Raw genomic sequence first — 14,449 nt, 5'->3', positions numbered from 1 at the left:
CATTGACTCCAGAAGTTCTATTTACCATCATAAAGAGCAGCAGGATCAGAAACTGAACTCAAGGATATGTTCTGTCTGTCTGTCCATCTCCTCCACTCTTAAATCACAGCAGCTCCTACACACAACAAGCAGCTTCATTACAATCGGCTGATCAGAGTGTGTGTTGCAAGTGCCGGTTATATGTGGTTGTATACGTTAAACTGTGGAAGTCAAATTAAAATTTAGTATTAATTTAATACTACAAATAATAAGTTACTACATTAATGGGAAGTCAAATATCATCTCGACAATTGCAAAGGCATGAGCAATCAGCGATATCGTCCATCGGCACAACCCTAATACTTGAATAATGTTATCTGTACAATTGATATCTGTCCCAGAAAAGGACATCTTATAATAAATAATACTTGTTTGAAATAATGGTGTACCATCAGTTGCCAGTTTATGCACAACTTATTTTTATTGGCGAAGCTCCACCCCATGTCAGCACACATACTATATTATTCACCTCTGTTCACCCAAGCACTGTCATATCAGTCCATGGACAAAGATGCTTGCCCCAGAAATTCTAAAATAAAATCAATTTCTTATAAAACATGGCCACATCAACAATTGTGCTTATTGGAGAAAAATACATACTCTCAAAGGCAGGACAAACCACCCTGCCTCAGCACAGCAGTTCTCCACAATCAGATAGCTAGATATCAAAATTCCAACCCAGCCCTCTTCAAAATAAACGCCTGGAAAGGCCTGAATTCATTACCGCTAGCAACACCTTAAGTGCAATACTTAATAGTACACAATTTAAGACCTGGGAGGAATATGGGTCAACAGCCAGTATGATAACGGGCAAGAAATATACTCCTAATACACAGGATAAAAGAGTTTGTAAAGTTGATGGACAAGGAATCTAAAACAAATCCGTGTCAGTAATATTCTTGCCCTAGTATCTGATATCTTATTGGAACTGCTCAGTCACACCTGCTGAATGAGGTGTGTGAGATTCTGATGTGACTGCGGGCTTTTCTCCCTGCCTTCAGGTGTGGACATTCAGTCATAACTATCTACATGGCCAGATATCACGAGAGAGTAGTGAGAACATGCTTTTCTTTTTTTGTCATTGTTGTTTGCTTGTTTGCATTGGGATATCAGGGAACTTGTGCCTTTTAATGGACCCTGAGATATATTGGAGGAAATATTCCATGTCAGAGATTTAAATAATTAATGATGTATCAATGTGTCAGATGTGTAGAAATGTGAGGGAAAAAACAAACAAAAGATAGCTGAGTTATTAGAGTAAACTTCCATTAGCACAACAGATCTATCCATTATGAGCACAAATACAAAGGAATGCCAAACCTACAGCTAGAATTCAGTTCCATATTTCCTGCTAAAGAAAAAAGGAAAAACATTTATGTCTTTGAAGAAGAAAATAAGAACTGGCCACAAGTGCCACAGCCTCCTCTCTCTCAAGCCTCCATTTTAAACCACTCAGTCTCCCTTCTATGTCTTTTCAGGGAGATTAAACATGTCTCAGAGGAATAAAATATCAACCAACCAAACGAACAAGATACATTTAAGACATGCTCCTAATATCTGCTGTCTGCCAATGGAGAATTGGTGATTAGGACTGTTCCAACGCTTCACTACTGTGTGTGTGTGTGTGTGTGTGTGTGTGTGTGTGTGTGTGTGTGTGTGTGTGTGTGTGTGTGTGTGTGTGTGCGCGCGCGTGCGTGCGTGCGTGCGTGTGTGTGTGTGTGCGTGTGTGTGTGTGTGTGTGTGTGTGTGTGTGTGTGCGTGTCATAAAAGAGTTCAAGTTGGACTGTATGAGATAGCTTAACAAGTGTTGCTTGCACCTCAGAGGTGTTCAGCCAGTTAAAGTAATGGTGGCCTACATCAGCAAAATGCAAGTTATTAGTTTGTGCGATATTGTCTTATCCGTGTTAAATGTGGGATGGGAATTGATAAGATTTTATTGATGCCAATACAACGATCTACATAATATATTCATGAGGTTATTATAAAGATCATCTCTACCTGTTATTAAGACGGAGCAGAGCAGCATAATCGCTTGTTCTTTTTCCCTATAAGATTTGTGACTGTGTAACTGGGTCACCACCTGCACTGCACTGGATTTATTCTCACTGGTACAAGTTCCCTTCGATTCTTAATGAATTATACAAAAACAGATAGCAAGATTTTTTCGCAATTTTTATTTTCTCTGCAGTTTCATTGCAAAAAAGACATCTAATAACATTGCAACATTTATCGCAATTTTTAAGAAAAGCTGCCCCAAATTTTGCTTTGTGCACTTTGAGCTTTACTAGAGATGAGAGTGGTTAAGATTTTAGCAATTCTACTGCTCTCATCAACACTCTATACTTTTTTATTACTAAAAATATTTTTAAAAAATCATTTAAAAAAAGAATAACTTCAGGACGAGATCATCTTCACTCTTACTGCTGATGTGGATTCACTGCAGGTGGAGGGAGGAGGGGCTGGTTTGGAGGGGGCTGCCATCTCAGCCAGAAAGTCTACATGAACTTGCTCAACTTTAATATGTGGTGAACTCTCATTTTATGGTTAACACAGACCGCAACACCGCTTTTTTCTGCAAGTTTATACTTATTTAATGGATGTTCTGATAAATAACTCTTTTCCTTACTGCTTGTAGAGGTTTTATTGCACAGACAGTAACAGCAAAGCTGTTGTCAATGTGCCCCATGTGTAGAGGCTACAGTCCTCGCTGCAGCTGGCCCCGGGTTGGAGTCCCCCATCAGACGGCCTTTGCTGCATGTCATTCCCCCTCTCTCTGCCTCCCCATTTCCTGTCTCTCTCTACTATCCTGTCCAATAAAGGCACAAAAGCCCCAAAAAATTATACTTAAAAAAAAAAAAAAGCTGTTGTCAAATCAAGTAAATTGTTTCACTTCACACCCAATGTCATGTTTTCCTCCATGGCCTCTCTCCGTTGCTATCTGCTCTGTCTGTGGAGGAGCTGAGGTCTGCCCTCAGTCAAACACCAGAGCAGAGACAAAGAGAAACAAGAAGCTGCTAATCTCAATCACTAGTTCAAGTGCCAATATAATGCTCCCCAGTGTTTCCCCTTCCATTGCCTTTAGGGGACAGAGGGTCCCACTTAGGGGTGGGCCACTGCCCCAAGAAACCAAAGAAAAAAAACAAACAAAATAACGTATTTCCTCAAGTGAAAACCAGGAGTCAATTAAAAGCCGGGTCTCCAATAATGGAAAGGGGGCTTGGTCAACACAAACACATAAAGGCCAGCCCCTGAATACAATCCTCAACAGCCGGACAGGATTAGAGGACAAAAAAGAAAACTGGATCAGAATGAGTGAATCAGATACTTCAGATGAGTAATCCAGAACAACAAACAAGAAAGTGTTCAAGACATTTTGAGTCAGCACACAAAAAATGACGGAAGAGGTTGGTGTGAATAATAAAAACAGATAGCTTGTTCAAACCTACTTTCACACTTCCACACAGCAGGGCATTTGTAGGGTAAAATTGGTCAGTGGTGAGATTGATAGATGTGTGAAAGCATGAAAACAATATCAGTGTATACCATTGCCACTACGTCAAAACTGTGCTTGAACTAAAAACAACTGTGTAATCACCTTTTAACTTGTAGTGGTAGTACAGCCACAGTTAATACAGTACATTAAGTACTAAATTACTTTTATCTGGGAATTTGTACTGTCTGATAGGCTAACTTCAGATCAAAGTAAGACTCTATAGCACAGATGCCCTTGCACAAAGGTTGGCTGAGGTCAAATTTCACTTTTAAGTGGGATCCTTTCAGTTGTTCTGAAGAGTACCACCTAATGAAGCAGTCATGACAAATACTGCGGACTGCTGTCTGACTGATTTTAAGTATGAATCTGTTCTAGCTCCACATATGTCACCACACTGATACTGGACTAACTCTGAAGCTTACCTTCATGCACAGTCACCCCACAGTTGTCACACTGGATGATCTCGTCTGCGTCCTCGCTGTTGTCTCCCAGACAGACGCAGCAGATCAGGATGTGCTGAGTGCTCCAGGTCTGGGATCGGTCCAGCAAGGCATCCTGGGGAATCAGGAAACAGAGACACAGTAAAGCCACTTACCAACACCCTATGCCTCTGATCTGACCACAGATCCAGTAACTGACAGTAAATGCCATATACAATATTCATGAACACTGTGCTAGGTGGATTAAAACAAAAGCAGAAGTATTCTCCTGGAATCACTCAGATACCATCTAAACCTCTCACTGGAATATATGGTGACTTTGTGACTCACTGTTGTTTGGTATTATGGAATGCCATACAAAGTAGATGTGCTGCAATGTGCAGTCCAAATACTTATTAGTTTACATTACTAGGACACGGTAGAAGACTTACTTCAATACTCAAGCGCTTGTTAGAGTTACAGTTCTTCCAAAGAGCTTTTAGCATGAGGTCTGGTCCACAAGAGCTTTGTCTAAACATGTCTCAGTTGCCTAAATTTGTCAAAATAAGTATAAACTCAAATGTTTATATGCTTGAACATAATTATTCATTTTAAAAGGTCAGTTATAATCATTAAGATTCAAGCAACTACAGTATCTTAAATGGGAAAGACCAGTAAGCTCACAGGCATCCAAAGTTTGGCTACTTGACAGTTTATGATACTTATCATATTCACTGCTACATCTTAAAACTAGAATTCTGAATAAGCATCATGATGAATTAGTTTCTCTTTTGGCCAATATAGGCCATAAGTTTGATGTAATTGGCCAGGGGGCGGAGTGTGTCTATATGTTGTTTCAAAACACTGTGCGAATATTTGTGATGACCTCATTATTGAAGATGATCTCAGATTCTCAGTCAGATTCTCTATTCATTGAGATAAATGTAAACGATGGTAAAAACTTTATTGTTGGAGTCATCTATCGAACCCCAAACTCTGACTTTGACATTTCTAAGAATAAATTGGATCAACTATTATATAAATAAAAATGATAAGAATTATTTCATTCTGACTCTGAATCTATTCAACACACCATACCTGAAAAGTTAATTAGACAATGGGATGCCAATCAGGATCCTTGGGGGCAAAGGGCATTTTGAAACCCATCAACAAAAAGAATAAACTTTACAAACGCTATATCAACAATACAAGTGATTAAAAGAAAGAATCAAATACAAAATACAAAAACAAGCTCACACATGTGATTTGAATCCGCAAGTGAAGACGGGTGATCAAAAGCAAACCTGGAAGGTACTAAGTTAAGTCCTCAGCTGGGGTCACAGAACCGTGCCTTCTGACACCAAAAGGAAACACATTAGAGGATGCCAGCAATGATGTTGAAAATGTTGACCTTGCTGATAGTTTCAACAATCATTTTATCTGCATAGGTGAAAATCTCTCGAACAAAATTAGCCAATCAGTGGGTGCTCCTTTTTGAAAATAGTTATATATATATATATATATATACACATTATATGGACAAAAGTACTGGGTCACACCTATTAATCATTGAATTCAGGTGTTTCATTCAGTCCCATTGCCACAGGTGTATAAAATCAAGCACCTAGCCATGCAGTCTGTCTTTATAAACATTTGTGAAAGAATGGGTCGTTCTAAAGAGCTCAGTGAATTCAAGCGTGGTACTGTAATAGGATGCCACAGTTGCAACAAGTAAGTTTGTGAAATGTCTTCCCTCCTAGATATTCCACAATCAACTGTGAGGGGTATTATTGCAAAGTGGAAGAGTTTAGGAACCACAGCAACTCAGCCACGAAGTGGCAGACCACATAAAGTTACAAAGCAGTGCTGAGGCGCATAGTGCATAAAGGTCGCCAATGCTCTGCTGACTCAGTAACTTCAAAGTCGCAAACCTACTCTGGCATTAACATCAGCACAAAAATTGTGCGCCGGGAGCTTCATGGCATGGGTTTCCATGGCCAAGTGGCCGGATGCAAGCCTTACATCACCAAGCACAATGCCAAGCATCAGATGCAGTGGTGCAACGCACGCCGCCATTGGACTCGGGGGCAGTGGAAACGTGTTCTGTGGAGTGACGAATAACGCTTCTCTATCTGGCAGTCTGAGGGACGGGTTTGGCGAATGCCAGGAGAACATTACCTGCTTGACTGCATTGTGCCAACTGTAAAGTTTGGTGGAGGAGGGATAATGCTATGGGGTTGTTTTTCAGGGGTTGGCCTAGGCCCCTTAGTTCCAGTGAAGGGAAATCTTAATGCTTCAGCTTACCAAGACATTTTGGACAATTCTATGCTTCCAACTTTGTGGGAACATTTTGGGTAAGGCCCTTTTCTGTTCCAGCATGACTGTATATAGTAAACTCAGTGAATACATAGATAAATCCAATATTCTTACTCCTTCACAGGATAGCTTCAGAAAAAAGAGCACCACTTGTATGGCAATTCTCGATCTCATCGAAAAAAATCAATGATGCCATTGATAAAGGCGACTGTGGCATTGGAATTTTTCTTGACTTATCAAAAGCATTTGACACCATTGACTTTGAAATCCTTCTGAGCAAATTACAACATTATGGTGTCAGAGGTACAGTGCTCAGTTGGTTCAGAAGCTATATATATATATATATATATATATATATATATATATATATATATATATATATATATATGACAGGAAGCAATATGTATGCATAAACGATAATTAATCCGTAAAAAAATAAAAAATGGAGTTCCTCTTGGATCCATTTTAGGGCCGCTCCTTTTTATTCTGTATATAAATGAATATGTGACCTCCAGCATTATACATAAAGTTGTATTCGCGGGTAACACAAATTTATTGTTATGTATGTATGGATGGATGCATGGATGGATGGATGGATTGATGGATAGATAGATACTTTATTTTATCACACAAAGATTTATCTGCACTACAAAATAACCTAGATGTGGAACTGGTTAAGTTGGATACATGGTTTGAATGCAATAAGCTATCATTAAATATAAGCAAGACAAACTTCATTGTTTTTCTTTCCAACAGAAGTCAAGAGTTGACCAAAAAATTGTCCAAATATGTAATATCTTCAAAGACATACAAGACCAGAAAAAAGCATTTTATAGAGGGAAAGAAACAAACTTAAATGCAAAAGGTCCACAGGTGTGAATGAGCTTGATTACACTGTCAATTTTTTTTTTCCTTTTAATTTGTGTACACTAAAAGGAAGGGGTCTTCAAAACTTGTTACTCTACTGAGCTACTATTTTTATTATTAGTTTTGCTGTTATTTTTTATCTACCATTTATTTATGATTGTGTATCTCACCTATTAAATTGATATATGGACTGATGGGATAGATGTTTTGGACCATTTAAGTTATTCTTTTTAGAGTTTTAGGTATTAGGATTTAGGTGTTTTTGGGGCTTAAATTGTATTTTGTGCATACTCACAAGCTCACAAGCTTATTGGGGTATCCCATTTTCACCCATTGCTATTATCGTAGTTGTATATTTTGTATTCTATTTTTATTCCTGATTTATGTGAAATGAAATGAAATGAAATTAAGTGGTGTCACTGAACTGAATCTGAATCATTTTGGGAAGTCCAGTGTGAGTAATGTGAAGTGCTGATATTTGTGTAAACATGAATGTACACGTGTATTTTGAAATACCTTCAGATTTGTTGTCTAAACAGCTTTTACTTCTATTAGTCTGACTACTAAATTGCTGTTTCATTGTTTTCTTGACATCTAAAATGAGAGCAAATAGTAAACGGCTACTTTCACTAAGAGGCAACAACCCATGTAATAAATATATTTATCACCTTTAATGAAAGTAATCAAAAAAATCTGAAAAAAACGAGGACAGAGAAAATGAGGCTGATGAGAGTTGAGTGCCAGCGATCAAATCAAAACCATGGGCTAAAAGAGGCTAAAGAAGCTTCTTTTAGAGCAGAGTTGAGTGATAATTCTCTGTGAGTTTGTCACCTAACACATTACATACAGTCAGTTTGACCTGTTCTTATAAAAAAAATACTGAGAAGTGCAGCTTTAAATCTGCTTTGGAGTAAATCACAATCGCTGGCTTAACCAATAATCTTACTTTATTAAACATCTGTGAGGCCATCAGTCTGAACCTGTGAGAATGAAGTTGTACTCACCTCATTGCCTTTTCCCTGTGACATGCTGTCATTAGTGAGCTCTTCATCAAAAGTACTAGTGCTCTTAGGCTTCTTCATGGGCTTCTTCACTTCTTTGTCACTATCACTGCTACTGTTGTTGTTGTTGTCATCACCATCTTCCTTGTCATCATCCTCATCATCGTCGTCATCATCATCATCATTATCGTCATCGTCATCATCGTCGTCGTCACTAGCGCTGCCACCTTCCTCTTCCTCAGTGCCTCCTTTCTGGGCAGCTGCTTTGCCTTTCTTCTTCCCTGCTGTGGGTCTCCAGTCGTTATCGTCTTCACTGTCATAGTCGTCCATCTCATTCAGCTCCTCCATCGTGGTGAAGTCCAGCAAGGGACGGTTCCTGCGGAAATTCCATTTCTTGGGCTCGGCCTGACTCTCTTCAGTGTTCACACTGCCAGACCCGGTAGTGGAGGCAGTATCAGCAGCTGGAGCGGGCTCAGGCTCTGATGTTTTCCTGCTCTTACGTCGGCCTTTTAGTGGGGTGACAGCCGGGGTGTCTTTGGTCGAGCTGTCTGAGGAAGGCTGCTTATTGGTCTTCTCTTCATCTTCGGTTAAGTTGTCCTCAGCCGCCAGTTCTTTGGCCTCCTCTTCATCTATACCATCGTCTGCAGAACCACCGTTGTCCGAGTCACTTTCTGAACCAGCAGCGCTCGCTTTAGACGCTTCTTCATCACTGCCATTTCCTGTGCCATCTGAGCCTATCAGAGCACAAAACAATAACTTAATCAAAAGAGCATTCAGGTCATTCTAAAAGGCTTGGTTGGTGCTCCAGCATCTGAGGGAACTTTGTTAAAAGAAAAGGAAATCACTATACATCTCCATGGCGTTTGTTTTGACTTATGTACTTAGTTGCTCAAAAGTGTAATAACAAAGAGGAGATTTGAATTTGATCTATTTTTCTGTAGGTATACTCTCCCCCAACTTGGTGCTCTAACATTGGTGTGGACAGGCACTTAAAATTGTTTTTTTTTTTTTTAATTCCAACAGCCAAGCACAGTTGTCTGTCAAAAATGTGTTTTTCGGTGCGGAACACTCTCTCAGTATTATCCTCTTAACATAACAGTGGTTATGGGATAAATAACCTGAAGTTTCCATTGGATGCGCTTTCCATTGGCTCCTAAAAGTTGAAAGTTGATGTATCAGTGCATCAGTCGAGGAGACGCCAAACCGACTCACCTCATCAGTCTACTTGCTGCACTTTTTTTTCAACTGTGTTATTGTACACAGAGTAATGCAGACTCAACAGCACTGCAGGCTGTAAACTTAACAAACCAAGTCTTGTCTCAAAATGACCAACCACACAAATGACTGGGATGTAAAGACAGGAGATGTAAAAAAAAAAAAGTGCAGCACAATGCTAGACAGTGAGAGGCAGGGCAGCTCAACTCTGTCAGCTCCTATGAGCACGCTCCCAGTTAGGAAAGCCGATTGGGAGCACCAACAGAATGGCAGAGCTATGTGTTGGTGTGCACAGGGCCACCAGAAAAAAACTTATTTAGACACTTGTTTTCACTTGACACGTTTTCACCCACTGAACTGCCATATTCCTACGCACAAGCACACCTACGAAGTGCACTGTATTATACAGTGCACTTCTGTATTAAACTGTATATTATACAGTTGCAGGTCAACCGAGGGAATCAGAAAGCGACGTAATACAGTGCACTCCTACTACAGTGCCAAAGAATAGTGCTGTTTCACGGGAGGATAAATTACTGAAAATATTCTACATGAGCATGGCGCTGCCACTCTACCACTCTGCTGGATGCTCCCGGTCAGCTTTCCTAACTGGGAGCGCACTGATTAAAATCTACTGCAGGTAATGTACTAACTATATATGACTACCTCACACAACCCCACGTCAAAAACCCGAACTATCCCTTTATGGTCTTTGATAGTACGGCTGTTGGTGATGAATAAAATATGACAGTGAGTTTTATGTCTCAATTCACAAGTGTAACATTAAGTTAATTCAATTATTATTATTATCTATTATATATCTTTCTAATTATTTCTTACTGGCATTTTGCAGTTTTTCTTTCTTGTACTGTCCACTTTGCTGCTGTAGCACTGCAAAATTTCTCCAGTGTGGGACTAATAAAGGAATATGTTATCTCTTATTTATCTATGTTAGCTCTGACTGGACAGTCACTACACAAGTTGTATATCGTCACCTTCCTAAAATAATGGCCTAAGTCATTTTTTGACAAAAATGTTTTTTTTGCCTAAATCACCCCCTCATGATGCTGGCCACCTCTGGTAAAATCGCCTGAATCCTCAGTTGAGGGGAACATGCAATTCTACCCCTGTTGTATAATGGCCTATGTCAAAAGTGTGACTTAGGCCATATTATTTTTGCCTAAGTCAAAAGACAATGTGATTTAGGCAATTTTACAAGCTTTTCAAAATGGCGACTGCTTCAAAAAAAATGAAACGCTACTCAGCCACTGACTTTATTTCGATCATTCAGGGCTCATCCCCTACTTGTAAGTGATGAGGATTACTACAATTTAGGCTACGCTTTAAATATTACAGTTATTTAGTATTTAAATTCAGTCTTTTAGTCAGCTTTTTTGTCAGCAAAGTAACTACATCTTTTTGGTAGGAGATGCACTTGACAAAGCTGACACTAATTAGGCCTCATTTACTGAAACTGATGAGACTGCTGTTGAAGAGATGGAGCAGCATATTACAGACCAAGACTCTGTTACTGAAGGTGCAGACAATACCTTAAACACTCCTGATAAAGTTGTTGAAGATGTCAAGCTGACACACCTTGAAGAGGACATTTATGACGATGACAGTGATGTTGATAATGGTGATGATGTCGTCATCGATCCAGACTATACCCCACCTTGTGATGAGTCCTCTGCCCCTGAACATGAAGATAGCCTAACCATGGTTTCAACTACTCCAGAACAGCAGGATGAGGAGGAAGTTTTAGACAATATGGGCAAAAGGAAAAGAAACAAATGCCTCAGTACAGGAACATGGAAGCAAAATGAATCCAAGGAAAAACGTCTGAAAGGAATGTCATACAAGGGCAAAGGTGGAAAAGAGATAAATGCAAAGACTATGGGTCCTCCCTGCATCTCCAAGTTCTGTCAGCGCGTCTCAACTCGTGGCTGCCAAGTAATTACAGAAGAGCAGAGGCAGTGGATATTTCAGAAGTTATGGGCAATGAAGACCTGGGAAGAACGTCGGTTATATGTCACCACTTTAGCCAAAAAGGTTGACATCAAGCAAAAGAAAGTTGCTGAGGGATCCCGACGCAAGTTCTCATTGTCCTTCCAACTGAAGCTTCAGGATGGAACGAGTCTCAAAGTGTGCAAATCACTTTTTTCCTCTACACTTGGTCTCCCTGAAAGAACCATTACACACTGGCTGAACAAAGACACAACTGACCATGACAAAGAAGTGGCATCTAAAAGTGGACCTAAAAGTGGCAAGCATGCAAAGCTTGAACCTGAAGTCAAGGATTTCCTTAAAGACTGGTTGAGGGACCTACCTACTGTTGATTCACACTACTGCAGAAGCACAAACACCTACAAAGACAAGAAGTTCCTTCACCCAGGCACAACCATCTCCCAACTACATCGGGAATATCAACAGGCAGCTGCAACTGCTGGATTGAGGGCCGTTGAGATACGACATTTTACAGATGTGTTCCATGAAGAGAACTATTCTGTATTCATTCCACGAAAAGATCAGTGTGATGTTTGTGTTTCATTCAAGCACAGAAATATAAGTAAGGCTGAATATGATGCACATATCATCCAGAAAGATGAAGCGAGGCAAGAGAAGTCCCGTGACAAGGATTCTGCAAATGATGAGAAGTCGGTTTGGTCAATGGACTTGCAAGCTGTGCTGCTGTGTCCAAGAACTCAAGCCAGCAGCCTATATTACAAAACAAAACTGCAGGTCCATAACTTTACCTTCTTCAACCTGAGATCAAAGGAAGGGTACTGCTACATTTGGGATGAAACGGAGGGCACCCTGAGTAGTCAGGTATTTGCCCACCTTCAATACTGCCATTTTGAAGGTGTGATCCAAAACCATCCAGAACTCAAGGAGATCATCGTGTGGAGTGATGGCTGTGGTTATCAGAACCGCAATGTGTGTGTGTCAAATGCATTCTCTGAGCTTGCAAGGAAATATGGGGTACTAATAACACAGAAATACCTTGTTGCAGGGCACACACAAATGGAGTGTGATAGCATGCATAGTACCATTGAACGCAAAATAGTTGCAGATATCTTCACCCCGAGAGACTACGTCGTCATACTTCAGACTGCAAGAATCAAGCCATCACCTTACCATGTGAAGGTGCTCAAGCATGATGCGTTTCTGAAAATGAGTGGATCTTACTTCAGTAGCATCAGACCAGGCAAAAGAGCTGGAGATCCAACTGTGCATGAGTTGCGGGCTCTTCAGTTCAGCAGTGAAGGCATGATCCAGTTCAAGCTGTCCTTTTCAGAGGACTCTGCGTGGGAAGCATTGCCACAGAGGGTAGCGATGCCAAATGAACCAATATCATGGATAAGAATGTTTCCGTGTGCTCTGCCAATTAAGGAGAGAAAGTTCCAGGACCTCCAGTCAATGAAACATGTGATGCCAGTGGAGTGTCATCACTTCTTTGACAATTTGCCACATTAATAGGCATCAGTAGAGAATCCAGAAAAGTGGGGCTAGAGGGAGGAGTGAGGAGATGTGCATGCCTCCTCAGCATAATTCTTAGTTGCTTTGTTAGTTGAGCTTTATTGTTGCCAGAGTTAAAGGGTATTTTTGCCTAAGTCACAAAGGCATGTTCAAAAATTTGCCTAAGTCATTTATTGCTCTTGTGTTACATAATTGGCATACACTGTTATTAGCATGTCAACAGTCATCTATTGTAATGACCTTTTTGAGTGAAATCATTAATAAATGTTATATATTCAATATTTTGTTGAGTTTTTTGTGTTTCCTGAAAAACCTGAAAAAATGACTTAGGCCATTATTTTAAGAGGGTGTCGATATAGAGAAGTGTCCAAACGACTGGCACACATCCAGTGTCACATCTCATTCGACTGGTTGTTGCTGTCATACACTAACAACCAAAACAATTGTCAATGGCAGTTATGCTGAAGTATCATGTGTAGGAGTCTTACAGGTGGAAATAGTAAGGAGTAAAATGCAAAATATATACCATATAAATATAAGGTGTATATTACATAAGTAAAAAGGTCACAAGTTTCATTTATTTATCATTTGACACAGGGTTGTAACATCAAACTCAACCATGAAAAATAGTTTTATTTTTATGACCTATTTATTCACTCATTTACTGTATATAATATGTGTATATCATTTTTTGTTTTTGTGAGCAGCATAGAGGAAACTACAACTAGCACTTCCACTTAAAAAAAACAAGCACTACCACTTCAAGGCATTAACCTACATGTGTGGGAAACACTGCAGGTGCGTTGTACACAATAACTTCAGTGCATTTAATTAGGATGCGTGATGCCCCTCCCATTGTCTTACGGGTTGTCCTTGCCCACACTGGCAGGCAATTGATTGGCATGGGAGAGTGACCAGCTGATAGAGTATAAAAGCTGGCCCATGTGCTCACTTGTCTTCTCCCTTCAATCTGTTGACATCCATTTGTTTTGCTTTTGCACATACACCACCACCACAGCACTTGTACCACTCATACATGCACTGCTTTCATAGCTAAACTTGCTGATTTCCACACCTCATTGCTTATTTGTCCTACGTTTTAGTTATAATAAATTGCTTGTTTTATTCTGTAACCTTGTGTGATCTTATTGTCACATTCATTGAGTCAGTTTGTGACAGGATGTAAAATTTGCCTTACTTTATGGCAGTTAGACCATCCTTACCTGAGGCATCTCCCACTTCAAAGTCACTATCATCTGAGCTGTCATAATCCAAGGCATCTAAGAGAGAGGCAGCAAGTGGCTTCACCTGCCGGCGCTTCAGACTGCGGTCCACTAACAAAAGAGAATTAGAGAAAACAAAGTTTTTTCAACAAAATAACACATTTGGATTTTGCAGTGCAGTACAAAACTATTAAAAAAAGGCCTTTTTTTTTTAAGGCTTTTTTTTTTTTGGCCTATCTAGTGAACTGGTTTCAGTCTAGTATCAGCTGGTTTCAGTCTAGTATCAGCTGGTTTCAGTCTAGTATCAGCTGGTTTCAGTCTAGTGTCAGCTGGTTTCAGTCTAGTATCAGCTGGTTTCAGTCTAGTATCAGCTGGTTTCAGTCTAGTGTCAGCTGG

At 39.9% G+C, this 14,449-nt stretch overlaps 1 protein-coding gene across 3 annotated transcripts in view; it reads right to left on the bottom strand.

Annotated features, from left to right (window-relative positions):
* phf14 (PHD finger protein 14) overlaps window positions 1–14,449 on the bottom strand; it is a 143,526-nt gene that overhangs the window by 121,323 nt on the left and 7,754 nt on the right. For all 3 annotated transcript variants that reach the window (XM_056398743.1, XM_056398744.1, XM_056398745.1), the window contains exons 2-4: window positions 14,054–14,164; window positions 8,139–8,869; window positions 3,955–4,087 (exon numbers count right to left, since the gene is read on the bottom strand). In XM_056398743.1, coding sequence (XP_056254718.1) covers window positions 3,955–4,087; window positions 8,139–8,869; window positions 14,054–14,164 — 975 coding nt within the window. The remainder of the gene's footprint in view (window positions 1–3,954; window positions 4,088–8,138; window positions 8,870–14,053; window positions 14,165–14,449) is intronic.

This window comes from Seriola aureovittata, chromosome 16 (assembly GCF_021018895.1).
Source record: "Seriola aureovittata isolate HTS-2021-v1 ecotype China chromosome 16, ASM2101889v1, whole genome shotgun sequence".
Classification (NCBI taxonomy): domain Eukaryota; kingdom Metazoa; phylum Chordata; class Actinopteri; order Carangiformes; family Carangidae; genus Seriola; species Seriola aureovittata.
The sequence above is the reverse complement of the archived record's forward strand: the minus strand, read 5'-3'. Positions and strand labels throughout refer to the sequence as shown.